The 24,760-nt window shown below is 40.3% G+C and overlaps 4 protein-coding genes across 4 annotated transcripts; 3 read left to right on the forward strand and 1 right to left on the reverse strand.

The window, feature by feature from the left end:
- Positions 1-1,168: 1,168 nt before the first annotated feature.
- On the forward strand, positions 1,169-4,427 carry LOC123985324 (extracellular calcium-sensing receptor-like). Its single transcript, XM_046072806.1, has 6 exons — positions 1,169-1,233; positions 1,392-1,662; positions 1,778-2,587; positions 2,770-3,000; positions 3,254-3,377; positions 3,514-4,427. The coding sequence occupies exons 1-6, from the start codon at positions 1,169-1,171 to the stop codon at positions 4,425-4,427; spliced, it is 2,415 nt and encodes an 804-aa protein (XP_045928762.1).
- Positions 4,428-9,344: 4,917 nt separating this feature from the next.
- LOC123985325 (extracellular calcium-sensing receptor) lies at positions 9,345-12,433 on the forward strand. Its single transcript, XM_046072807.1, has 6 exons — positions 9,345-9,445; positions 9,584-9,869; positions 9,953-10,777; positions 10,869-11,090; positions 11,208-11,331; positions 11,523-12,433. Exons 1-6 carry the CDS (start codon positions 9,357-9,359, stop codon positions 12,431-12,433), a joined length of 2,457 nt encoding a protein of 818 aa, XP_045928763.1. The 5' UTR covers positions 9,345-9,356.
- Positions 12,434-13,121: 688 nt separating this feature from the next.
- Positions 13,122-17,104, reverse strand: LOC123985326 (extracellular calcium-sensing receptor-like). Its single transcript, XM_046072808.1, has 9 exons — positions 17,079-17,104; positions 16,744-16,937; positions 16,586-16,692; positions 15,838-16,125; positions 14,918-15,469; positions 14,578-14,799; positions 14,066-14,189; positions 13,486-13,958; positions 13,122-13,409 (listed from the first exon to the last, which is right to left on the reverse strand). The coding sequence occupies exons 1-9, from the start codon at positions 17,087-17,089 to the stop codon at positions 13,122-13,124; spliced, it is 2,259 nt and encodes a 752-aa protein (XP_045928764.1). The 5' UTR covers positions 17,090-17,104.
- Positions 17,105-18,815: 1,711 nt separating this feature from the next.
- Positions 18,816-24,629, forward strand: LOC123986419 (extracellular calcium-sensing receptor-like). Its single transcript, XM_046074663.1, has 8 exons — positions 18,816-18,880; positions 19,423-19,711; positions 19,811-19,897; positions 20,159-20,350; positions 21,609-22,142; positions 22,244-22,468; positions 23,480-23,603; positions 23,728-24,629. Exons 1-8 carry the CDS (start codon positions 18,831-18,833, stop codon positions 24,627-24,629), a joined length of 2,403 nt encoding a protein of 800 aa, XP_045930619.1. The 5' UTR covers positions 18,816-18,830.
- The last annotated feature ends 131 nt before the right edge of the window (positions 24,630-24,760 follow it).

The following is a 24,760-nucleotide window of genomic DNA, read 5'->3' on the forward strand; positions in this document are numbered from 1 at the left end:
AAATATGACCACATTACTCCTATTTTAGCTTCATTACACTGGCTCCCAGTATGTTTTAGAATTGACTTTAAAATTCTATTGATCACTTTTAAAGGTCTTCATGGCCTCTCGCCTTGTTATATTTCTGAACTTTTAGTCCCCTACACACCAGCACGTACCTTGAGATCCTCGGGCAGAGGTGTGTTGTCTGTTCCAGAGTCTCGACTGAAAACTAAAGGGGACAGAGCGTTTGCTGTCAGGGCCCCGAGGCTCTGGAACAGCCTGCCCGAGGATATCAGGTCAGCTGAGTCAGTGAACTCTTTTATGTCCCTTCTTAAAACATACTTTTATAGGAGAGCCTTTCCCGATCTTATTTGACTTTATTTTATCCCTTTTATTTTATTCTATTTTACTAATTTTATATTTATCTTAAACGTGTATTTTAGTCTTTTCAATGTTTTCATGCTTTTATCTTGTATTATTTTTGTATTATTGTCTTTTGGGTATTATTGTCTTTACACTTGTTAAAGCACTTTGTAACTTGTTTTTGAAAAGTGCTCTACAAATAAAGATTATTATTATTATTAATCATGATTCATTCAATTTAAAGAGAATAAATTTGCACAGGAAGTTGTCGTAACTTTACTGTACATGCTCAGATCTGTACCAATCTTTACGTGCACACCTTGACGTGCTACATGAGCGAGGGCCCACCCAACGTTGATTGTAGCTTTAACTTATTACACTTATCATAGTGGTTATATAATATTAAAAATGTGTACTGTACATAATACAGTACAGTACATGATGTCCCCACAATGATTATTTACTGATTTAAAAGTACTTGTGTTCATTCTCAGAGAAAAGCTAAATCAGGCCATTTGTCTTCTTGCAAAATCAGTTTCTTGAAAGTGCAGTGAAAAACAAAAGAAGCTTCTGAAAATTGGGAGTGTGCTATGATTGGCTGATGATGTTTCTCTTATGGTAGATAAAGCTATAAAGGTCAGCTCCCCAATAAGAATTGCTTCAGTGAATGGGAGGGTGTCTCATGATGGGTTGGATCACCATTATCTTATTCACTCTGTTGGCAAGGACAAAGTCAGATAACCAAACATGCAAAGTGATCGGGCAGACAGGGTTCATGGAATTTTCAAAAGAAGGTGATCTTATTATAGGAGGAGTTTTCTCTATGAGTAATACACACACACTGATAGATAATGGCTACCAGGCGTTTCCATATACGTACTGCAAAAGGTGAGTGACTGAGCTTAAATATGTATAAATGGTATGCTATGATAGAGGAAAATAGCTTCTTTTATGTACCAATCTGATGTGCTGCAACATAATCAGCTGTAATAACTTCATTTTAGTAATACATCAGAATGTATCACTGCGCATTTATCACTTTGCAGTTGGAATGACAGGGAATTGAAGTTTGCCCGGACAGTGATTTTCACTGTGGAGGAGATCAACAGAGATACTAGGCTCCTTCCTGGAGTGACTTTGGGTTATAGGTTGTATGATGGCTGTGGTGATGAAAACATTATACGGGCAGCTGTAGAAGCTGTAAATGGAGAGGATTCAAAGGGCTGCAGTCATCAAGTCCAGGCTCTCTTAGGCCATTCATCCTCTGGATTGAGTAAAGACATAAACATCATACTAAGTCCACTATCCATTCCACAGGTGATAAGAAAGGATTGGTGTCCAGTAATCATTGTCCTTTTTGTATATTTGTATATCTATCTTTAAAAAGTAGATAGATTTATTGAATTTAAAATGTTTTTTGTTTTTTTTTAAGGTTAGTCATCTTTCAACCTGTGCTTGTTTAAGTGACAAAAGACTATACCCCACGTTCTTCAGAACTGTGCCAAGTGACCACTTCCAAATCATCGGCTTGGTGCAGTTTATGAAATACTTTGACTGGCGATGGGTGGGGATTATTCATGCTGAAGAATTGTACTCAAAGGAAGGTACAGCTGACTTCACTAAGGCAGCACTGAAAGAGAGCATATGTGTTGAATACACAATACCTTACTCTAAGACATCTGAAACAATCTCAAAAATGGATGCTATTGTAAAGAAACTAAGGAAATCCTCGTCAAAGGTGGTCCTGTTGTTTATGTCCCTGTCTTTAACTAAATCGTTTCTGTCAAAAATGGAGACTTATAACATAACTGGAAAGCAGTGGGTTGGCAGTGAGTCTTGGATCACTCAAGTAGACCTGGCTTCCATCAAGAGGAAGAGCATTTTACAGGGGGCAATGGGCTTTGCCCTTCCTCAGGCATCCATACCAGGTCTTGATGAATTCTTACTCAGCTTGAAACCTTCTGATGAGCCACAGAGTGCTATAGTTAAAGATTTCTGGGAGAAGGTATTTCACTGCAGCTTCTCGCCATCCAGTACCTCGACTATGTGTTCTGGCACAGAGGATCTCAGGACAGTCTCAAGTGCCTACACAGATGTAACACATTTCAGGGCTGAGAATAATGTGTACAAAGCTGTGTACTTGGTGGCAAATGCCATTCATGCACTATTGCAATGTAAAAATGGCTCAAATCCCACCACAGGAAAGCCCTGTGTGAACAAGAATGAAGTTCAGCCTAAGCTGGTTAGTTCTGGTAAATTTATTCAGACACAATATAATTAGTGTTTCCATTTTGTGTGGTTAATGCAAAAAATAAAACATGAGTTATTAATTTAGGGTACCATTTTAATACTTAATGTCTTGATTGTTTCTCCATTGCTTGCAAGTTATGTCAATGTTAAAATGTGCCAATTATCTCTCAATAGGTGTTGGAACACATTAAGTACGTGAACACCCCAAGACAGAATGGGGCGAAGGTTTTCTTTGATGAAAATAGAGACTCAGTTGCCCAGTATGACTTAGTTAACTGGCAGATGAGAGAAGATGGCTCTGTTGAGATTGTGAATATCGGACAATATGATACATCTTTTCCAGAGGGGGAAAAATTCAAACTAAAAGACAACACCAAAATAGTTTGGGGAGGAAACAGTAATGAGGTAAAGTGAACAGAAGGTTGTATTTGTAACTCAGGTTCTTTGAGTGGAGAGACGGCACACTACCTATTACTATGTCCACAGGTAATATTTCAGAGTGTCAGTTGGCGCACATATGGAATATATAGTTTGGACAGGTAGTCTCAGCACACTACAGATTGTTATTTCGTATGAACATTGTAAACATTGCAGTGTCAGTGACATAGATAACATTTTGTTGCATTGACCTTTTACATGCTGTGCTTTGCCTAATCAGGTGCCAAGGTCTGTCTGCAGAGAGCCGTGCCCACCAGGGACTCGTATGGCCATGAACAAGTTTAAGCCTGTGTGCTGCTTTGACTGCTTTGACTGCCCCGAGGGAACAATAAGTAATCAGTCAAGTGAGTAAGAATTTCCTAAATAAATAAATGTGTGTAGTGTAGTAAGGATACATGGAAAGAGTGACAAAATGATTAAAACTTCTATTTTACTTTAATGTAAAGATTGTATTTCTGTATGACTTCCTTTCTTTTGCAGATTCTCCTGACTGTTTGATCTGTCCCCCTGAATTTTGGCCAAATAAAAATAAAAATAAGTGTCTTCCAAAACCTACTGAATACCTTTGCTACAAAGAGGTCATGGGGGCACTTTTAACTGGATTTTGCTGTGTTGGCGTATTTTTATCTCTTCTGACATCAATCATTTTTTTGACTCATAAGGAGACTCCCATTGTAAAAGCCAACAACTCTGAGCTGAGCTTCCTGCTGCTCTTCTCCTTGACTCTGTGTTTCCTGTGTTCTCTGACCTTCATAGGCCAGCCCTCTGAGTGGTCCTGCATGCTGAGACACACAGCATTTGGGATTACCTTTGTCCTCTGCATCTCTTGTGTTCTTGGGAAAACTATCGTGGTTTTAATGGCCTTCAGAGCCACACTTCCAGGCAGTAATATCATGAAATGGTTTGGTCCTATACAGCAGAGACTCAGTGTTCTGACTTTCACCCTCATTCAGGTTGTTATTTGCATACTTTGGCTAACAATCAATCCTCCATTCCCAAAGATGAACATGAAGTACTATAAAGACAAGATAATCTTAGAATGTGCCCTGGGTTCAGCTGTTGGATTCTGGGCTGTGTTGGGTTATATCGGACTTCTTGCTCTCTTGTGTTTTATGCTTGCTTTCCTTGCTAGGAAGCTGCCAGACAGGTTTAATGAAGCCAGACTGATCACCTTCAGCATGCTGATATTCTGTGCAGTCTGGATCACATTTATTCCAGCATATGTCAGCACTCCTGGAAAGTTCACTGTAGCTGTGGAGATATTTGCTATTCTGGCTTCCAGTTTTGGTTTGCTGGTATGCATTTTTGTCCCAAAATGCTATATTATTATCTTCAAGCCAAAACAAAACTCAAAAATTCATTTGATGAGGAAAATACCAGGGAGAACTCTTTAATCTGTTATTCAGTTTCCAAGTGTCCAACAAATTGGCTTAGTGTGACAACAAACTTTACTTTGTAGAACCATAAACATTGTAGAAACAAACCATTGTTGTAATTCATGACATTTTACTTGCTGTAACTTGTTGAATAGATTGAATATACGGACTCAGGTTTTTGTTTTTATTTTATCATAAATACTGTAGAGTATACTGTACAGTAGAATTTGTAACTGCATTATATAAATGTTGGAAAATGTTCTGTATTAGATTATATTAATGATTGTTTAGTGAATAACAGGACAGACTAGGACATAAGTAAAGAAGATAGGGAACACAAAACATTCTCCACTGTATCACCAACAGCCATTAAAGTGTCCTTTTGCAAGACAGTGGACCAGTATAGAAGATGTGCATAAGGTGCAAATATAAGAACAAAAGATTGTAGAGGGAGAGAACATTTCTACAGAGCACCACACTTGACATCTCAAAAAAACACGTTTCCCTGTATATGTGTAGTTAGTCTTTACACTTCCGCATCCATCCACCCATCCATCGTCAACCGCTTATCCTGCATACGGGGGGGCTGGAGCCAATCCCAGCTGACATCGGGCGAAAGGCGGGGTACACCCTGGACAGGTCGCCAGTCCATTGCAGGGCCTGCACTTCCACAATTGTCAAAATATTACAGTTTATATTTATAGTGCAGTTTTCCATCCATCCATCCAACGTCAACCGCTTATCCTGTGTACAGGGTCGCGGGGGGGCTAGAGCCAATCCCAGCTGACATCGGGCGAAAGGCGGGGTACACCCTTGACAGGTCGTCCATTGCAGGACCTGCACTTCCGCAATTGTCAAAATATTACAGTTTATATTTATAGTACAGTTTTCTTGATATTTAATTGTATCAAAAATAATTGAAGGAGTGGGATGGTACATATGGTTTGCTGTATAATCTTATCAAACCACTCATGACCAGCCGTTTGAAGAGTTAAACAATTATACTGTACTAGGCCACAGTCAACCAAACCAAGATGTGTGTTTTTTTGCCACATGTTTTTGGACATGTATGCACTGATGTCATGAAATCTTTTTTCTTTTTTTGATTATTGACTAAAACATCAAAGATGACAGAAGTTTTGAATCACTGTTTCACAAGTTGTCTGTTTTAATCTTTTCATACATGTAGAATCAAGTATTGCCTTGCAGATTTCACCGTAACTGATAACTGTATCAAAGACATCAAAACAATGAACCTGTTTTAGTACAGTTCCTTCAGAATGACTCGGTAGTCTGGAAAGCTTTGTTTTGCCATCACTACTGGATACATACAGTGTACAGGCAGCTGAAGCAGCCAACTGCTGTAAATGGGTTTGAATGAAAAGAGGAATTGTTTTGTTCATCTCTTGAGAAGTAAATCGTGAGTTACTGCTGACCAATCAGACAGCCTTGTCAGACTGTTGTTGGCCATTCACAACTGCTTTAGAACATTTAATATTACTCAAAAATATTTACTAATAATTAATAAAGGCCATACACTAGTCATTTTAGCATGAACCCTCCTAAATGAATCATACTTTATGCATTGGTTCATATTTTTATTAGTCATTAGTGCATGTGGGGTCCTGCATTAATGAACGCATTAAATGATAAGTCATTACCCTTCTAATAAAGTTGGTTGTTACCTCTCACTCTACCAGCTAACCTAACATTCACTGTTCTCAGGCCTCTTCCTTATAATCTATAAAACATATATATATATATCTATATATATATATATATATATATATATATCCGCCTCTAACCCCTTGCGGGGTGGTATGTCTCATCCTCAAGCTCGGGTCCTAACCCAAGGATGGACAGTCCTGATCATGAAGGATCCCCAGAAGGGAACAATCCCATCCAACTACCAGCCAATAACCTGCCTCTGCACAACTTGGAAGCTCCTGTCAGGCATCATAGCGGCTAAGATGAGTAGGCACATGGCTCAGTACATGGACAGGGCCCAGAAGGGAATGGGCAGTAACACAAGGGGAGCAAAGCACCAGCTACTGGTTGATAGAGCAGTCACTCAAGACTGCAAGATTGACTACAAGAAAGCCTATAAATGCCACTCAATGCCACATAAATGGATACTGGAATGCTTGGAAATGTACAAGATCAACAGGACACTAATAGCCTTCATCAAGAACTCAATGGGGCTGTGGAAAACAAGTCTGAAAGCCAACTCAAAGCCAATTGCACAAGTCACAATCAAGTGCGGCATATACCAAGGTGATGCACCATCCCCGCTGCTGTTCTGCATAGGCCTGAACCCCCTCAGCCAGATCATCACAAAGACTGGCTACAGATACCGGTTCTGAAGTGGAACAACCATCAGTCACCTCCTCTACATGGATGACATCAAGCTGAAATGAGCAAGACATCGACTCACTGATCCACATTACCAGGATCTACAGCAACGACACTGGAATGTCGGACGGAATGGACAAGTGTGGCCACATTGTATCAAAAAGAGGGAAAATGATCAGAACTGAGGGGGTTGAACTACCAGAAGGCCACATTGCAGATGTTCAAGACAGCTACAAATACCTTGGGGTGGAAACCATGAGGAGGCAGCAAGGAAGTCCGCCACAGCCAAATATTGCACCTACAGAGAGTAAGGCAGGTCTTTAAAAGTCAGCTGAGTGGGAAGAACAAGATCAGAGCCATCAACACATACTGCCAGTCATCAGATACCCCGCTGGTATAGTAAACTGGCCAAAGGAGGAGATAGAGGCCACTGACACCAAGACAAGAAAGCTCCTCACAATGCATGGAGGGTTTCTCCCCAAATCCAGCGCCCTGAGACTGTACACTAAGCGTAGCCAAGGTCTTGTGAGTGTCAAGACCACTGTCCAGGATGAAACGACAAAGATCCATGAGTACATCAGGAAGACAGCCATGGGTACATCAGGAAGACGGCCCCCAAAGATGAAGAGCTTAGTGAATACCTCAGGCAGCAGAAACCCGAGGGTGAGGACAAGGAAGACGAAGAACGTTCATGGAGAGACAAGCTGCTGCATGGCATGTACCACAGGCAAATTGAAGAAGTGGCTGATATCAAGAAATCCTACCAGTGGCTGGAAAAGGCTGGACTAAAGGACAGCACAGAAGTACTGATCATGGCGGCACAAAAACAGGCACTCAGTACAAGATCAATAGAGGCTGGGGTTTACCACACCAGGCAGGACCCCAGGTGCAAACCCTGAGACAGTACAGCAGGGTGTAAGATGCAGGAAGGAAGAGCGTACATGGAATGCCATAACCACGTAGCTGGCATAGTGTACAGGAACATCTGCCATGAGTATGGACTGGAAGTCCCAAGGTCAAAATGGAAGACACCTCCTAAGGTAGTTGAGAATGACCGAGCTAAGATCCTGTGGGACTTCAAGATCCACACTGACAAGCTGGTGACGGCTAACCAACCAGACATCGTGTTGATCGACAAACAGCAGAAGAAGGCTGCAGTTATAGATGTGGCAATCCCAAGCGTCAGCGACATCAAGAAGAAGGAACACGAGAAGCTTGAGAAATACCAAGGGCTGAAAGAAGAGCTAGAAAATATGTGGAAAGTAAGAGCAACAGTGGTGCCAGTGGTAATCGGAGCCCTGGGGGCTGTGACCCCCAAACTGGGAGAGTGGCTACAGCAGATTCCAGGTAAAACGTCAGAGGTCTCTGTCCAGAAGAGTGCAGTCCTAAGAACAGCTAAGGTACTGCGCAGAACCCTCAAACTCCCAAGCCTCTGGTAGAGGACCCGAGTTTGAGGATGAAACACACCATCCTGCAAGAGGTGAAAGGAGGATTTAAAAAAAAAAAATTATATAAATATAAAAATATTTTTTGTCATTATGGCTTTTTAAACAATTTCACATTTAATAAAAGTACATAAAACAAGTACACACAAATAAACACTCAATGGGGTCTGTGGCTCAGGAGAAAGAGCAGGTTGACAGTTCGATCCCCGGCTCCGAAGTGTCGAAGTGTCCTGGGTAAGATACTAAACCCCGATTTGCCCCCGATGTCGGATGTTCCATCTGTGTTATGAATGTGCGTGAATGGGTCAATACGATATAGTGTACAAGCGCTTTGAGTGGTTGGAAGATTAAAAAGGCACTATACATACAAAAAGGATCATTTACATTTCAATTAAAATGAACAAATCATCGCAAAAAGGTACTTGAACAGAAAATGAAGGAGCGAGATATGGGGACACCTCACCTGATGAGTGAGTGTTGGTGAACTGAATAACAGTGGTAAACCTCAAACGGTCAGTTTTATAGTTGAAACGTTTCCAGCATCACAGAATCAAAAATATGTCCAACTGATGAATTTGTTAGTGAATGCATCATTTTATCAGGACAATCCTGTCAGCAGCAGTTTGAGCAGCACAGAGCTGCAGGCTGTTAGGTGAGCTCTGATATAACAAGGAAACTGCTGGGAATAAAACTCTTTTAGATGGTTTCAAGTTAATGGGAATGCGTGAGCATTGCTGTGTTTCTGTCATTAATCACCATGTTATTAGCTGCAGAAGTGTCTTGAGTTGTGTAGTCCAAAACAGCACACTGAAAGAAGTGCAAAGCTACATAATCTTAGCTTTGAAAATACTTTACAGCATACAGTTTGTTCAAACAGGGAAGCACATTACCTAACACATCCATACCCACCCATCTAAGATTGCTGTGCCCTGTGGGAAATAAATCACCTTTTTAGGAAGAGAGCTTGTATACCTGTGTCTGATGCAGTTGCTATAAGAACTGTGGCCTCATCAAGAAATGCTTAGCAAACATGTATGACCTGCAGGGAGGTATTATCTTATCTCTGTTTGTTCTCTGCCTGAGCACAGTTTCTGGCTGTGAGCTATTTGGTAAGTTTGACATGCCAAGTTTGTTTAAGCAGGGAGACATAATGATCGGGGGAATTTTCCCTGTTTTCAACAAAGAGATAAGTAGCACTTCTACATTCAAGACAAAGCCGCCTGGAGTGAAGTGTGCAAAGTAAGTATTAATATAGCTGACTTTTCAATACTTCATACATGTTTCTCTACTCTTGTCTTAGAAACTTACTACTGTATGTACATGTACAACCGCAGTTCTTTAATCTTACAACCTATTTCTATCACCAAAAACTTTTAGATTTGACCTGCGAGCTTTTCGGTGGACCCAAGTGATGATATTTGCAATTGAGGAAATCAACAAAGATCCTACTCTCCTGCCAAACATATCTCTTGGCTATAAGATCCTGAACTCTTGTTCATCTCCTACAAATACTTTACGTGCTGCACTCACACTGGCAAGTAGACCAGAGGAGATTGAATTGACATCCCCTTGTCCTCCAGCTATTTCTGCCCTTATTGCTGAGGCAGGATCATCTCAGTCTTTAGCTGTGGCTGGAACTTTAGGACCATTTCAACTGCCAATAGTAAGATATTGAATTAGTGTGGCGTGAAATTTGATGCTTTCATAAGACTTTTTTCAAAGTTTTTTTCTGTGTTCTTTTTATAGGTAAGTTACTTCTCAACATGTGCCTGCCTGAGTGATAGAACTAAATATCCTACATTTTTTCGGACAATCCCCAGCGACTACTTCCAGGCAAAAGCTTTGGCAGCTCTGGTCAAACGTTTCGGTTGGCAGTGGATTGGAGTCATACAGTCAGACAATGACTACGGACGGAATGGGATCCTGGCTTTTACTAATGAGGTGAAAAGGTTTGGGGTTTGTATTGCATTTGTTGGGACAGTTCTGCGTACATACACTATGGATAAAATACTGGATGTTGTGGAAATGATCAAACAGTCAACTGTCAAAGTCATTCTGGCTTTTGCTCCAGAGGGTGACTTTTACCCTTTGATGAAAGAGGTTGTGAAACAGAACATTACAGGAATTCAGTGGATTGCCAGTGAGGCCTGGATAACAGCAACTCAACCCTCCACACCGGAAATCTACCAAGCATTTGGTGGAGCCCTAGGATTTGTTGTGCAGAAGATGGCTATTCCAAATTTAAAACCATTTCTTTTGGGCATTAGCCCTTACACTGATCCAAGAGCAGCCTTTGTGAGGGATTTCTGGGAGATTATGGTGGGCTGTATACCTGTTTTACCTGGGGAACAGACAGGTACTGAGGCAACAAATAAAATATGCACAGGCAATGAGACATTAATGAATTCCCAGGATGAGTTCTTCAATGTCACACAGCTGAGAGAGGCCTATAATGTCTACAAAGCCGTTTATGCCATTGCCCATGCCCTACATCAGCTGGTATTTTGCCAACCGGTTGTAAAAAAAACAGTGAGGCCATGTTTGAATATATCAGATATTCAGCTCAAAGAGGTGAGAAATTGTTCAATTAATATCCCTGTCTGCAAATATATTATGAGCATATCTGTATATAAGTTATCCTGTTAATCTGCTCCTTTCTCAGGTCACTGATCAACTACAAAGGGTGAATTTTAGGAATCGGTTTGGGGATAATGTGTTTTTTGATGTCAATGGTGACCCTCCTGCATCTTATGATATTATTAACTGGCAGCTCAAAGATGGGCAGGTGCAACATGTCACACTGGGTCATTTTGCCTCTGCTTCTAACAGTGATTCTAAGCTCAGCATCCAGGAGAAAGAAATTGTGTGGAGGACAGGGAAAATGGTAATTATGAGGACATTTAACTGTTTACTGTTGGAACATAAAATCAACTGAATGTGCCTGCTCTATTATTTCATAGTTATTATTATTACATAGTTTACATAGTTTTTTAATTCTCAGGTTCCGACATCGGTATGCTCTAATATTTGTCCAGTAGGAACCAGGAAAGCTCAAATAAAAGGAAAACCCACCTGCTGTTTTGACTGTATCCCATGTGCTGATGGAACTATAGCCAACTCCACAGGTATCAAAAGCATGTAGGCCATAGTAAACAACCATACACAATCCAATATCATATCATGTATTTAGTCTTGCATATAATTCTTGTTTAAAGTATTACTGCACCATATTGAATTTCCTTGCTTTACACTTCATTGCATTTTCTGCAGGCGTAACATCCAGACACAGAACATTTTTTCTGTCCATGTTTAACAGGTACAGTAGACTGCACACCCTGTCCACAGGAATACTGGCCAAATGAGAGGAAAGATGAGTGCATCCCTAAAACAATTGAGTTCCTGACATATCACGAGCCAATGGGAATAGCTTTCACAGTTGTATCCCTGCTAGGGGTCTCCCTATCCCTGGCCACAATGATGGTCTTTATCCGCTACAGTGAAACTCCTGTGATAAAGGCCAGCAACTCGGAGCTGAGCTGCTTCCTGTTGTTTTCTCTTGTTTTGTGTTTTCTCTGTCCCCTCACTTTCATGGGCAAGCCCACAATCTGGACATGCATGCTACGGCACACAGCTTTTGGTGTGACATTTGCACTTTGTATTTCCTGTGTCTTGGGAAAAACTATTGTTGTTGTTACAGCTTTCAAAGCTACATTTCCTGGCAGCAAATTTGCAGGAAAATTTGGCCCTGCTCAGCAAAGGATCATAGTTTGCTCCTGCACTTTGATTCAGATAGTGATATGTGTGCTGTGGCTCAAGTTAGAGCCACCTTTCCCAGACATGGTTTTCAAATACAGCAATAAAAAGATTGTTTTAGAATGTAACACAGGCTCTGAGGCTGCGTTCTATGCAGTGCTGGGGTACATAGGGTTCCTTGCAATAATATGTTTGGTCCTGGCATTTCTAGCAAGAAAGTTGCCTGATAACTTTAACGAAGCCAAATTGATTACATTCAGCATGCTGATTTTCTGTGCTGTCTGGATCACCTTCATTCCAGCATATGTAAGCTCTCCTGGAAAGTTCACTGTAGCTGTGGAAATTTTTGCTATTTTGTCTTCAGTATTTGGCTTATTCATTAGCATTTTTGCACCTAAATGTTATATAATATTGATCAAGCCAGAGAAAAATACAAAGAAACATGTCATGGGAAAAACTGTGAGTGCCGGTTAAAATCTTTACTGATAAGAAAATGAGTTAGCCTATATATTGGGACACTATTTAATGAATTAAATGAGCATATGAGTTTAACATACATAAGGGATAATGCTCTCTGCTGCATGTCAGACAGTTCTGGCCTCCCTGTTGTCCATTAATTCCTGATAATGGACACCTGGTTGGGCATTATCCCAATTATAGCATGGTCACTTGCCATAAGGAAAAACGATAAGAGAATATATTTGCTATTCAATTCTCAAGTTTTTCACAAGCCATAACCGTTTCCCTGGTAACACATGAGGGTGTGAGTAATATCTGGTAATTATTACCATCCTTATACAATGAGAACGTTGTTCAGATCTACAGTTAATAGGACAAACATAGGACTGGAAATATTTCTAGTCTAATCAGCTCATAGAACCCCTTGCAGGAGGAGTTAATAGCCAGAAAGCTAACATTATCCTAGCAAGATTCAAAGTCAATAACACTACCAACGTTTGACAAGCAAATAATATAATTTGACGGTATGTTCAACAATATGACTAGCTAGCTATCTAGCCGTGTCATTGCCCTCAAATCAATATTGTGATTTTCACAAACAAATGCGTACTGTTGGCCGCATCCAGAAGTAGCGATTTGAAGTATCAGTAAGAAACACAGCGATTTTCTCGGAGCCCATACAAGTCTGATATGCCGAACTACCTCAGCACATACAGTACACATAAACTGGGATAAAAGTAATCCACACTGCAAAGAATATCAGCATGCTGAAGGTGATGAACTTTGCCTCGTTAAAATTATCAGGTAGCTTCCGGGCAAAAAAAGCCATTAGGAAGCACATGCAGGCCAAGAGGCCGATGTATCCAAGAACACACCAGAAGCCAACCTCCGAACCAGTAACACACTCGATGATGATGGTAGCACTGTGGTAATCTCTGTTGTTGTTGGCATGAGGTGGACTGGTGAGCAGCCAGATTAGACAGATTATTACCTGAACAGAGGGGCAAAACAGGATGTTAATTTTTAATGGGACACTGTTAGAGCTGACTTATAGATGGTGTTCTTACCTGGACAGCTGTTCCTAAAAGTGCACTGGCTCTCTGCTGGTTGGGTCCAAACCACTTCATGACATTACTTCCTGGCAGTGTGGACCTAAAAGCCATTAGGACCACTACTGTCTTGGCCAGGAGGCATGAAATGCAGAGGGCAAAACTAATCCCAAATGCTGGGTACCTGATACGGCAAAGCCAGTCTGAAGGCTCACCAATGAACAACAGGCCCACAAGGAAACAGATAGCGAGAAACACCAAGAGGAGGAAGCTTAATTCCATGTTGTTGGCCCGAACCAGTGCTGTGTCTTTGTATGTGAAGAATATAGTGAGGAATGAGAGTGAAATACAAGCTCCGAGAACAGACACCACACACAGCACAATACCCATTAAGTCATGGTATGACAGGAACTCAATAATCTTTGGATTGCAGAGATTTCTGGCTTTATTGGGCCATGTGTCCTCTGAGCAGCGTGAGCACTCTAAAGAATCTGGAGATGGGGAGGGAGGAGAGCTTATTAGTTTAGAGGAGGTGCACTTAGATTTAAGCAGGTCAGTTTACATTACGAGAACACACCAAAGACAGAACACAACACACCAGTCTTATTACTAACTTCTCCCTCAGCACAGGGGACACAATCAAAACAGCAGATGGGTTCCCCCTTTCTCCTGGCGATGCGGGAACCTGGTGGACAGCTGTCGCTGCATACAGACCGGGAAGCCTGAGAGGCAAAGTTCACCCGCTGAGAAAGGCACTGATTTCAATCAATTTTGATTATCTATGGTTTTCTATTTCTGCTTTGTTATGCAGTGTTGACCTTGGTAGCCTCAGTTTCAGTGTATTACAACTAAAACAAAATACAGTTCTCCAAACAAGCCATTATTGTGATAAATAATGGCTTATGGCAGGCAGAATTATGGAGGAGTAATAGTTTAACAATTCTATAACATGCATTTAATATTTATTTGAAGTTGACATTTTCTTCTGCTTCTTAAAATATAAAGCATATTGCATACTAATAAGAACAGATTAGCTGATCTGTTGATCAATAGTACTTCAAACAGTGTAAGAGCTGAACATTGTCTCAAGCCTGTTTGCAGAGAACACACCTGGTTCCCGATAGGCCACTGAATCACTGAGCCATTTATGACTAGGCTTCGACCACCAGACGAGGAGGCGTCATAGAAACCTACTTTTACCAAATGTAGTGAACTATCAGGCATCCTTTGCCAGTTCAAGAGATCATAATAAGCATTGGGGTCACCGTTTTGATCAAAGTTGACTTTCTCCCCCAGCGAAGAAAAATATGCACGCTTCATGTAGTGTATTAGCTGAGAGAGAAAGGAAAACAGGTTATTTAAACACAAACTATGGTGCATTTGACTTCTTTCTTATCCCTTTTTCTATTTTTACTTAAAATGAAAATATTTAACCTGCAATTATTCTCACCTGCCAAGTTTGAAAGTTTTTAGGGTCTGCACAGGTGCCATTCAGGAAAGGCCCCAGTCCGACTGTGCAGTTACTCATATCTTGCAAGGCATGGGCCACCAGATACACTGCCTTGTAGACATTATAGGACACTCTTAGCTGTGTCACATCAGAATAAGGAGAGTAAACATCATTTAAATCCTCCGTCCCTTTACATGGCAGTCTGTCAAAGTTGCTATCAACCCCGTGAGTGTGCCTGTTCACTGACACATTCAGTCGGCAGTTAAACATTTCTTCCCAAAATTCTGCCAAGAAAGCAGATTCATGAATATAGGATGGTCTGAGACTAGTGAGGTGTTGTTTCAGCCCTGGAATCACGTCAGCTCTCCGGATTGCAAATCCTAGAGTTCCCATCAGGAGATCTCCAAACTTTTCCCAGAGTGATTTAGCAGTGGCCCAAGCCTCACTGGCGATCCACTGCAGGCCAGTTATATTCCTGTGTCGGATCTCTCTTAGAATACTCTGCATCTCTGACTCACTACAAAAGTTAATGATGACCTTTGAGGACGCCATCTAAACAGTGGAAATGTATATTTGGTTAATATTTAATACAATTTAAACAGTTTTATGAACCATAATTAATTAATTAACTATTAATCTAATACAAAAACACAACCACTGAACATCCACCATAGATTTTTACTGACTAAAACTATATTTCCTGTATGCGTTTTTTTAATTAATTTGAATGTATATTTTTCTTGTCTGTGGTTAGATGTAAATACAGCATTAATACTATTAATGAAACAAACTATTTTCAATGCAAACAAAGATTTAACATTGTAAGCTTCACAAAGGTAAAGGTATATTCATTCGCAGGTGTTGATGTTAGTTTGTCTACCCTCTATATCTGTGAAAAATTTATATTCATACATAGGTACCTGAATAACATCCAGAAGCTCATCTAGAGCCTGCTGATTTAAGACTACTGGGTAGAAGTGAGTGTAGGCAGCACACACACCGTATTGCACAGACTCCTGCAGAAAGAGCTGGATGGCAAATCGAGCGTAATCTGACTCCAACCCAATGACTCCAACCCAGGTCCAGCCAAAATAGCTAACCAGCTGGGCTAGGGCTTTGATCTGGAAGGCATCACTAGGCATGGTTCGCATGAATGTGGGGAACTCCCTTTGGTTACTCAGACAGCTGCAGGATGCAAAATAACTCACCTGGTATTATAGAAAACAATAGTTAACCGTCTGCACACAATTAAAAGGCTGCTGAACAAGCAGGAAATTTCACCCAATAATACCACCGTCCTTACAAGCATTCAGTGGTGCAGACATTTCCCTGAACTTGAAATGACAAAGGGAGTTGCAAAGACTTAACTACTTAGTTGTAAAGATAGAAAATGAATTAATACTTATTTCAAAAGTTTAAATGTTTTACTTCTTAGGCTAAAAAAACCATTACAAGTAAACCTCAATCCAAAAATGCATTATCAGAAAGCTGTAATGCAGAGGTTGACGTCAAACGTTGACTGAAGAAAAGTAGTTTTCACAGGACAGCAATGATTTGCAACTGTATGGCATCCCATTAACATGACAAAACCATAAAAGACTGAGTCAACATAGCAAGAATAAATATTAATAACACAGCAACAGTGCTCAGACAGTCAAGTAGTCTCACCAGGGGGATATGGAAAGAACCCAGGCTTCTTAGCAGAGCCATAGACACGCCAGAGGCAGCGTCTCCTATGATTACTGGAGATACTGTCCTTTGTAGAGCAGCACAGCCTAAATTAGAGCTTATGTTACTTTCAGGACTTTCTCTGTCTCTGTTCACACTCTCGGCTCTGGAGCCACTCTCTGGCTGGCCGTTCACCAACAGCAAAGATGCTCTCAGAGACACAGGTATGTCATCACAGCTGTCACGGATGTGGAAACCCAGCTTGAGCTGTGGCAGGAGGTCGCTGCGCTGGTTGATCTCTTTGATTGCAAAAGTCATAGTCTGCATCCAGCGCAAGGCACGAGAGTTGAAACTGTACAGAAGTGAAAAACAGTTCGTCACACAGCACAAATATTCGTATATTAAAATATCCTAGACACAAACCTAATAAAATGATATGTACTCTGTGCTACACAAGCCACTGACTATCAAATACATTAAAATATTAACTCACTACTTATACATATTAGCTGTTGGTTTTGTTTTGTACGTTGGAAGAGAAGACACAGGGCTGTAGTGTAGAGGGAATAAGCCCCCAATAACAACATCTCCATCTTCATACAGACTGTTTTTCTCTTCTTCCCCCAAGAAAACACAATTATCAAGAGCAACAGTTGAGATAGGTTTTCCCCAAAAGAGAGAAAGAAACATAAGAAGCTTTGCCGCCGGCATTGCCATAATGTAAAATATTTTTACTTATATATAACAATATCTGCCCTTTCTGGTCTCATACAAAGGATTGAGATTTTTCAGGATGCAACTGATTTATATATTGTAAGTTAGGACACTGCCCAGATACAGTAGTTGTGACATCATTAAAGGTAACACCATGTGTTCCTAGGGTAGAGAGAATATACGGTGAAAACCTTTCTTAATGACATATAATTTACTGTATGTGTATGTTTGTTCATTTTGTTTTATCAGTCATTATGCAAGTTGTATTTATACAGTATCATGTTGTAATACTGCAATCAGTTAAGCAAATTAAATAATCCTATTATGAGAATATGACATTGATTATTATTATTATTATTTCTTCTTTTTTTGTACTGTAATATTTTTCCAAACAAAGTCATGTAGTGTTGGTCTTCCTTGTCTACTCTGGTCATATAGAAAAAGCAACAAGTGCATCAGCGGTTTTTATCCTCCATCACTTTGTTTTGGCAGTGCACAAAGCCCAATACACAATAACAGTAAGTTTATGTGTAAAGGGGAAGAAAATGGGCTTGAAGCTTTGGATTGCAGTTGCACCAGTTATGTTGAGTGTGTGTATTAATTAATAAAAATTTTAATTGTTCTGTCTGATGTGGATGACTAAAAGACACACAGATAATGTAGATAGTGTGTAAGTAATGTGAAGTTTCCATTTTCTAGTTAGGCGGTCGCTGGAGTTTTCCACGTGTCCACGTGTATTATCTTAGTTACAGTGGGAAGTTTTATGTACGTCACAATGTGGGAGTGAGAACGTGTTTTAGTTTTCCAATTTACTGCTAACTAGCTCTACTAACTTGCTAGCCTAATACAGGACCCAACATTATTTATCTGGTATCACAGAATTTTGGAATTAAAATGTTAACCTGCATGTCCTGAATGGTCTAACTATTATTTTAAACACCTCAGAGAAAAGCAATACAATTTAATAACATTACCACAAACTGCAACCTTCAAAAGGGCCATGAAGTTGATTCAATACCTTACAAAACTGTTTCATCCAGAATGCAAAATTATACCTTTCACAAAGGTAAGATGTATAGCATTAGATTCCATTAGTTTTTACTAATAAACTGACAAGTAAACGTGACATTCTATCTCTAATATGTCATGTTACTTAATTTACTATCTGTCATTCAGTCTGAATTAACCCACTGTGGAAAATAAGGCGGGACTGCTGATGTCCAATCCAGTGTCACTCTGTCATTGATAAGATGCAAGAATGAGAAGGTCTCAAACTGTATATAACTTGCCTAATTCCTTGCTCGCTCTCTCACTTTTGGGTGTGTGTAACAACATGACTCAACTTGTCTTATTTCTCTTGCTTTGCACTGTCCATGTCCTCACTATACCTTATAACCCAATTTCCAGCTTCAACTTTCCATCCCCATCTGCAGCCAAAGTGTGCACACTTCAAAACAGCTTTCAACCAGGTTTTGTGGCCAAAGGCGACTATGTTATTGGGGGGATCTTCCCCCTTCACTTTAACCAGGAGATGCCAGACCTCAACTGCACCTACAGACCGCCATCAGTGAAGTGCAATGGGTGAGCTTAACAGATTGGATTGGAAATCAAACTAGGAGTATTTTACTTACTGTCTCCACTTAAAGGGTGTATGAGTTTGTAGAAACTCATCTTTAATGAATGGATTATACATCATGTGAATGAATGTCAGAACAGTGATTATTTAATCTGACATGTAAGAAAACATTCTTATACTTACAGTGATGTCTTTAACTGACTTACACTTTCAGAAAGTTCCAGAAAGGGACACAAAAAAGACATCAAAATGTTTTATTTCATGGGTGTATAATTTACTAATAGTTTTATGTAATTTGATACTATTTATATTTGTAAAGTAGGAATTTTCTCAGGCTTACACAAGCAACTACAGTAATTGGAATCAATGACATGGAAGTGCACCATTTGAAAAATGTATCCAACACACAGCAAAAAGAAATCATTAAGTTACTTCATCACAAGATAGATGCAAAAATGCTCTCAAAACATCTCTGCCTTTTATTTTACCTTTTCTCCATACTTCATGTGTTTAATATGTGTGTGCATCTGTGTCTGTTGCGCTACAGCTTTGATCCCAGGGCTTTCCGCTGGGCTCAGACTATGAGGCTGGCAGTGGAGGAGATTAACCAGAGTACAGAGCTGTTGCACAATTACACCCTTGGGTACAAAATCTTTGATTCATGCTCATATCCACTGACCAGCCAGAGGGCTGCTCTGGCTATGTTGAACGGGTTGAGTGAGGATAACTCTCCCATGTGCAGTGGTGCCTCTCCACTCCTTGCTGTGATTGGGGAATCTGGTTCTGCTCAGTCCATCGTGTTGTCAAGAATCCTGCAACCATTCAGTATCCCGGTGGTAATAATAATTCTTTTCCTCCGTACTCCCCAAAAAACATTAACTTGTTACCCTCCAAATCTGTTTTTCTGTACTCTTTATTTTTCTTTCTTTACACAGATCAGCTACTTTTCTTCATGTACATGTCTTTCTGACAGAAGAAATTATCCTAACTTCTTCAGAGTAATTCCTAATGATGACTATCAGGTGAGAGTTTGGCCTCAGATTTGAAAGGCTTTAATAAACTTATCATGCTGTAACAGTAACAAAATTATTCTGTGTTGTCTTGTGAATACCTTGTATCTCTTCAACTAAAAGATCAACTTAGCAGTACAGTAAACACATAATATAAAACAAAAAAATATATATAGTCATAGTAAAAAACATTTTAGTAATTTAAGTAAAGTTTTTTAAAAATATCTGTGATTTGAGACCAAGTCAGTTTGCTCTCTTTTCTTTTGAACCCAGGTAAAGGCCATTGCTGAGCTGCTGGTACACTTCAACTGGACTTGGGTGGGGCTGGTGCGAGGCGACAGTGAATATGGGCGCTACGCCATGGAGGGTTTACTGCGAGAATTACAGGGTACCAAAGTGTGTGTAGCGTACCAAGAAATTATACCTCTGCTCTACAACCGCCAGAAGACACTGGAGATCATGCAGGTAGATACAAAGACATGTTATATAAAGTTAGAACATTAGAGAGTTTTTATTTTACCTCAAGACCCATTCACAGTAGGTGCTAATTACGCATATTTGCCATAACAGCCTCTATGTGGGGATGTTTTTTTATTAGTTTGTCGTCACTGCAGTCCAATTATTTCAATGTCCTGTGAGAAGTCACAGGTAAATTAAAAAAAAAAAAGTGGGTTTTATTTACCACAAAAATGAAAGAAAACCACTTTTAAAATTTGATACAAAAATATGGGCCATATAAGAGGTCAGCTAAACTAAACTAAACTCAGGCTATGATACCTTAACATAATCTGAATGGAATGCAATCCCCAACTTCACAGCTAAGGGTCCTCTTTCCATGGTTGAAGAGTGGATGTCCTTGGGGCATAGCTTGCAACTGATCTAGACAAAGTGCTCCCTGCAGAAGCACAGCTCCAATACCTCTCTCAGATGCATCAGTTTGCAAGATGAAATCTTTAGTAAAATCTGGACTGTGGATAACTGTGTTCTTACTCAGGGATTGTTCCCAGAAAGCTTCCAATGCCTCCATTGTCTACTGGACTGGGCTGGGTCACCTGTACCCTGTCTTCTTTGGCGTTTTATAGTGGTTGGCATTACCGCTACCTACTGGATTAAACAGTGCTTTTTTATTTATTTATTTATTTTTCTATTTAATGCTTCAGCATCAGATTTAAAGCCGTGCTTCTTATACCAATACTGAAGCTCAGGATGACATGACAAGTATTCCATGATAATGATTTCACTAATTTGATATACAGCTCTTCTCAGATCACATATAGTTTCCTGGGGCTTGATCATATCCATATGAACGTAGGTACCTCTGCCCTTAATAGTCAGCAGTGGAATGAGATGGAATACCCAGTTAGACTTTGGGCACCAACACGCTGTTGCACTTCTCTCAAATGTAAAGAAAAACTGTTCAACATCATCACTTTGTCAGCAGTGGAAAACTCAAAAGAAATATGAACTTGAGCACATTTAGGTAAACTTTACTGAAGGCAAATCAAAGTAACAGCGCAGAAGGTAACAAATTTTGTGAGCACTACAAATAGAAACTAATGTACATCATCATTTATCAGTTTTGTAGGGTTTTAACCCTGTTTAAGTTGCTGGATAATATTGGGAACTACAGGACTCATATGAGTCTAGCCCATCACCTATTTTTAGCCTCCTTTACTTTTGCCTTCTCTCTCTTTCCTCCTTTGTCATCTGCCTCTCTGTAAAGGTGATGCGTAGCTCTTCAGCAAAAGTGGTGGTGGTGTTTTCAGACGAGGGGGAGATGACACCTTTCCTAAGAGATTACATGATGCTGAACATCACTGGAATCCAATGGGTGGCAAGCGAGGCATGGGTCACAGCATCTGTCTTTTCAGGACGCGAGTATTACCCCTACATAGGAGGCACCATTGGGTTTGGCATCAAAAAAGGTCATATATCCAGACTCAGTGAGTACCTGCAGAAAGTAAACCCACAGATGTATCCAAGTAGTCTTCTGGTCAAGGAGCTGTGGGAAGCTCTATATGGTTGCAATCCCTCTCAGCCCTCTAGCTCCCAGTTGCCTCCCTGCTCAGGGCAGGAGTCCTTGTTGGAGAAGCATTCAGCTTACATGAATACATCCAGCCCTAGAGTGGCCTATAATGTCTACAAGGCTGTTTATGCAATTGCTCATTCCCTCCACAACCTTCTTCTCTGTCAACCAGGCAGAGGGCCTTTCCAAAACAACTCATGCGCTCAAAGCAACAACATACACCCCTGGCAGGTATAATCCAGTATACTTATTGTTACAGTATAGCATTGAGATACTGAGTATTTTAATTATTTTAATTAATTTTATTTCATATTATAAATTGGATTTTCAAGCTCCAATACTACCTCCAGGAAGAGACATTTAACATTGGCGAAGAGGAGGTGAACTTTGATCTCAAGGGTGACTCCATACCCTATTATGATCTCATCAACTGGCAGAGAGGCACAGGCGGGAACATTGAGTTTGTCAATGTAGGATTGTTTGATGGAACGAAGCCTGCCAGAGAGGAGCTGATAATCCAGGCAGACAGGATAATGTGGGCAGGACATCAGAGTGAGGCAAGCTGCTCACACTGTGTTTTTACCTTCATCAGACACCAGCTGTTTAAGTTGTGTAGGTTGAAGAGGAGAAAAATCAGATGGGCAGCACAAGCTGGATCTAATAGAAAAGTTTACTGATTTAATACTTCCGATTACTTTCCTTATGGTGGAAAAAAAAAACATAAGCAATGTTTCATTTGAATGCTGATTACATGAAAATGAACAATCAATCTTGAATAGTTTTCTACAATCAACTTAAAGGTACCATAGAATACTCATTTTCACTTACATACTTGTATTTATGGTAAAATGTTTACATGCTTTAATGTTCAAAAAATACTGCTTCAGCACCCCTTTTCACCCTCATTCTGAACACTCTTTTTAGCTCCAGTCTCTTTAAGCCCCCCCTCCCTGAAAGCCCACTTGCTTCTGATTGGCCAACTTCACCGAGCAAAGCAGAAAAGCAGGACCTAGCTGCACAGCGCTAAATCAAGGCCTCCTATGCAATACTAAGCCTCACTGATTACTGTACAAAAACACAACTTTATAACCTCTTCCGTTAACTACTTCTAACAGCAGCTACTGCTAGCTACTCAGTTAGCTGTGCAGCTAAGCTTCTCCACATTGGCTGCATTTTCTCACCAAATACTAGAAGCCTTTCAAATGTGGCAAATGATTATTACTTCATCATCAACATCATGATGATCAGATTTTTTTTCAATAAATCGTTGAGTTTATTTATAAATGTTCAAATGCCCATCAAAATATCATAGATTCTAAAGTGACATTGTTCGTTATATACAATCAACAGTGCAAAATGTAAAGACATTCAATTTAGAGTTGAACAAAGAAAAGCATCGCATCCTCACATGTGAGGTACTGGAACCAGCAAATGTTGGAGTTTTTGCTTAACAAATGCCTTAAACAATTATCAAAATCGTATTTGTTCAGACAATGGACTAATCAATTAACTGACTAATAATTTTAGCACACTCATTTCAGAGCTGAAATCCATTATCTGCTCCATAGGTGCCAGTGTCTGTGTGCAGTGCCAGTTGTCTTCCAGGGTCCCGGAAGGCTGTCCGTCATGGAGAACCTGTTTGTTGCTTTGACTGTGTACCATGTGACAGTGGCAAAATTAGCAATCAGACAAGTGAGTTTACAACCAAACAATAACAATTACAACAATTCAAATGTAATAGATTATCTTACAACCAGATAATATTTGAATACTGAATATTTTAAAATGAGCTATTTTTTGATCCTCTTCCCTTTAGATTCAATAGAGTGCACATTTTGTCCTGAGGACTTCTGGTCAAACAAAGACAGAACCGCCTGCATCCCCAAGATGGTGGAGTTCTTGGCCTATGATTCCTTGGGTATAGCCCTGACAGTGATCTCTGTAGTGGGCGCCTGCCTCACTACAGCTGTCTTTGCAGTCTTTTTCTATCATAGAAACACAGCCATCGTCCGTGTGAATAACTCTGAACTCAGCTTCTTCATCCTGTTTGCGCTGACTTTGTGTTTCCTGTGTTCCCTTGTGTTCATTGGGGAGCCAACATCTTGGTCCTGCATGCTGCGCCACACTACCTTTAGCATCACATTTTCACTTTGCATCTCCTGCATTCTGGGGAAGACACTAGTGGTGTTGGCTGCTTTCACTGCCACCAGACCAGGGGACAACATCATGAAGTGGCTGGAGCCCAAACAGCAGAGGCTCATTATCTTTATTTGCACTCTGGTTCAGGTGGTTATCTGCGCTGCCTGGCTCATTGATGCTCCCCCTTTTCCATCCAGAAATACACAATATGAACGCTCAAAGATCATACTGGAGTGTAGCGTGGGCTCCAGCCTCGCATTCTGGTGTGTTCTAGGATATATTGGTCTGCAGGCCTTTCTGTGCTTTGTACTCGCTTTTCTGGCCCGTAAGTTGCCGGGCAACTTCAATGAGGCCAAGTTTATCACTTTTACAATGTTGATCTTCTGTGCTGTATGGCTGGCATTCATCCCTGCTTATATCAGCTCCCCTGGGAAGTATGCAGATGCAGTGGAGTCATTTGCCATTCTGGCTTCCAGCTTTGGCTTGTTGTTCTGTCTGTTTGCTCCAAAGTGTTACATTATTTTACTAAAGCCAGAGAAAAATACAAAACAGTACCTTATGGGAAAAGAAAAGAAGTAACAGTTTTCTTTTCAATGTTCATGCAAACTTATAGGGGGGCTTCCAAAATAATGATGTTTTTCACATTTGTATTTACTACACAGTGGAAGTTGTATGCAACTAATATTGTAGCATTGCAACTGAAGTACAAT

This window comes from Micropterus dolomieu, linkage group LG17 (assembly GCF_021292245.1).
Source record: "Micropterus dolomieu isolate WLL.071019.BEF.003 ecotype Adirondacks linkage group LG17, ASM2129224v1, whole genome shotgun sequence".
Classification (NCBI taxonomy): domain Eukaryota; kingdom Metazoa; phylum Chordata; class Actinopteri; order Centrarchiformes; family Centrarchidae; genus Micropterus; species Micropterus dolomieu.

Excerpts from the sequence above, each read along its gene's own strand:
- LOC123985324 (XM_046072806.1), top strand. The coding sequence starts at position 1,169 with ATGAGTAATACACACACACTGATAGATAATGGCTACCAGGCGTTTCCA. Across the intron at positions 1,234-1,391 it reads CCATATACGTACTGCAAAAG|TTGGAATGACAGGGAATTGA; the intron begins GTGAGTGACTGA and ends ATCACTTTGCAG. Across the intron at positions 1,663-1,777 it reads GTCCACTATCCATTCCACAG|GTTAGTCATCTTTCAACCTG; the intron begins GTGATAAGAAAG and ends TTTTTTTTTAAG.
- LOC123985325 (XM_046072807.1), top strand. The coding sequence starts at position 9,357 with ATGATCGGGGGAATTTTCCCTGTTTTCAACAAAGAGATAAGTAGCACT. Across the intron at positions 9,446-9,583 it reads CCTGGAGTGAAGTGTGCAAA|ATTTGACCTGCGAGCTTTTC; the intron begins GTAAGTATTAAT and ends AAAAACTTTTAG. Across the intron at positions 11,332-11,522 it reads AACTATAGCCAACTCCACAG|GTACAGTAGACTGCACACCC; the intron begins GTATCAAAAGCA and ends CATGTTTAACAG.
- LOC123986419 (XM_046074663.1), top strand. The coding sequence starts at position 18,831 with ATGCCAGACCTCAACTGCACCTACAGACCGCCATCAGTGAAGTGCAAT. Across the intron at positions 18,881-19,422 it reads CCATCAGTGAAGTGCAATGG|CTTTGATCCCAGGGCTTTCC; the intron begins GTGAGCTTAACA and ends GTTGCGCTACAG. Across the intron at positions 22,143-22,243 it reads ACAACATACACCCCTGGCAG|CTCCAATACTACCTCCAGGA; the intron begins GTATAATCCAGT and ends TGGATTTTCAAG.
- LOC123985326 (XM_046072808.1), bottom strand. Across the intron at positions 14,800-14,917 it reads AAAACTTTCAAACTTGGCAG|CTAATACACTACATGAAGCG; the intron begins GTGAGAATAATT and ends TTTCTCTCTCAG. Across the intron at positions 13,410-13,485 it reads TTTTAGGAACAGCTGTCCAG|GTAATAATCTGTCTAATCTG; the intron begins GTAAGAACACCA and ends CCCTCTGTTCAG.